This window comes from Naegleria gruberi, assembly GCF_000004985.1.
Source record: "Naegleria gruberi genomic scaffold NAEGRscaffold_468, whole genome shotgun sequence".
NCBI classification, from domain to species: Eukaryota; Heterolobosea; class Eutetramitea; order Acrasida; family Naegleriidae; genus Naegleria; species Naegleria gruberi.
Window position 1 is genome coordinate 1 of NW_003163013.1, and position 1,083 is coordinate 1,083.

The window sequence follows — 1,083 nt, forward strand, 5'->3', positions numbered from 1 at the left end:
GTATTTGGATATCACACATTTAGGTAAGGATTAAATAGAATATTGAAAATTTATTGAACTATTTACAAAGACAATGTATTTATGGGGCTGCTCTTGCTCTTGTTTCAGTTTATTCCATTACTAAAGTAATGATAATTGCCAGAAAACAAAACTTTAGCTTGTTGGTATTGTTGTTAAACATTAGCTTTTTAAGTTTGAGCTTTTTCACTAGATATTCATGGGAAAGTTATAGCCAAGTAGATGAAAAATCTGAAAAGAGAAGCATGTTCAACGTTTACTTACCAGGAATGGTTGCGATTGGCGTCCTTTTATTGTCAGAAACCTATGTTGGCTCTACCGAAAAACAATCCAATCATTAAATAATTTATTGACTTTCTAGATATTCAATTTCTTCTGGAGTACTTTCTCTTCCTAAGGCCTTATTTCTATATGGGAATCTTCCAAACTTTTGAATGACTTCTCTGTGGTTAATAGCATACTTATTGAAAAGAGCCATAGCTTCATGTTCTTCAACGAGTTTACCAAAAAGTTCGCATGACATGTCTTGTAATTCTGCATCTTCAGCGTGTTCTAATGGGAAGTAGAACCAGATCTTTTGTAATGGGAATTCAAATTGTTGGTCAATTTGGTTTTCAATACACCATAATGAAAGCTTGACTGCAACATCATCAAAAGCAAAACTCTTTGCACTATTTCTGTACATATTTCTTGGAAATTGATCCAACATGATCATAGCAGATAGCAAGGTTTCCTTAGATTGCTTCTTCAAAACTGCATCAATTTCTTCGAATGACTTTTCAAAGAGAAGTTCAAGCTTATTGGAAAGGGCAGCAACATGGGATTCGAATAATTTCTTAATACCTTGATCAATGGTTGGACTTGACTTGAACCACCATTGTTGAGGAGCCATGTCACCTTGGAACCAAAATTCCAAAACCTTATCTCTTATTGGATAGAATACCATCATGTCATTCAATTGATACAAGAGGGATAAATCTGTTGGTGTAACAAGAGCTTGTGATTGAATTTCTGGATAACAAGAAATGAGTCTCATAATAGCATGACGTACAACAATTGGCATAG

General features: G+C 34.1%; 1 protein-coding gene across 1 annotated transcript; it reads right to left on the reverse strand.

The window, feature by feature from the left end:
• Positions 1 to 364: 364 nt before the first annotated feature.
• NAEGRDRAFT_76794 (uncharacterized protein) lies at positions 365 to 1,081 on the reverse strand (the record flags this gene model as incomplete). Its single annotated transcript, XM_002668248.1, has 1 exon — positions 365 to 1,081. One exon carries the CDS (start codon positions 1,079 to 1,081, stop codon positions 365 to 367), a length of 717 nt encoding a protein of 238 aa, XP_002668294.1.
• Positions 1,082 to 1,083: the final 2 nt, after the last annotated feature.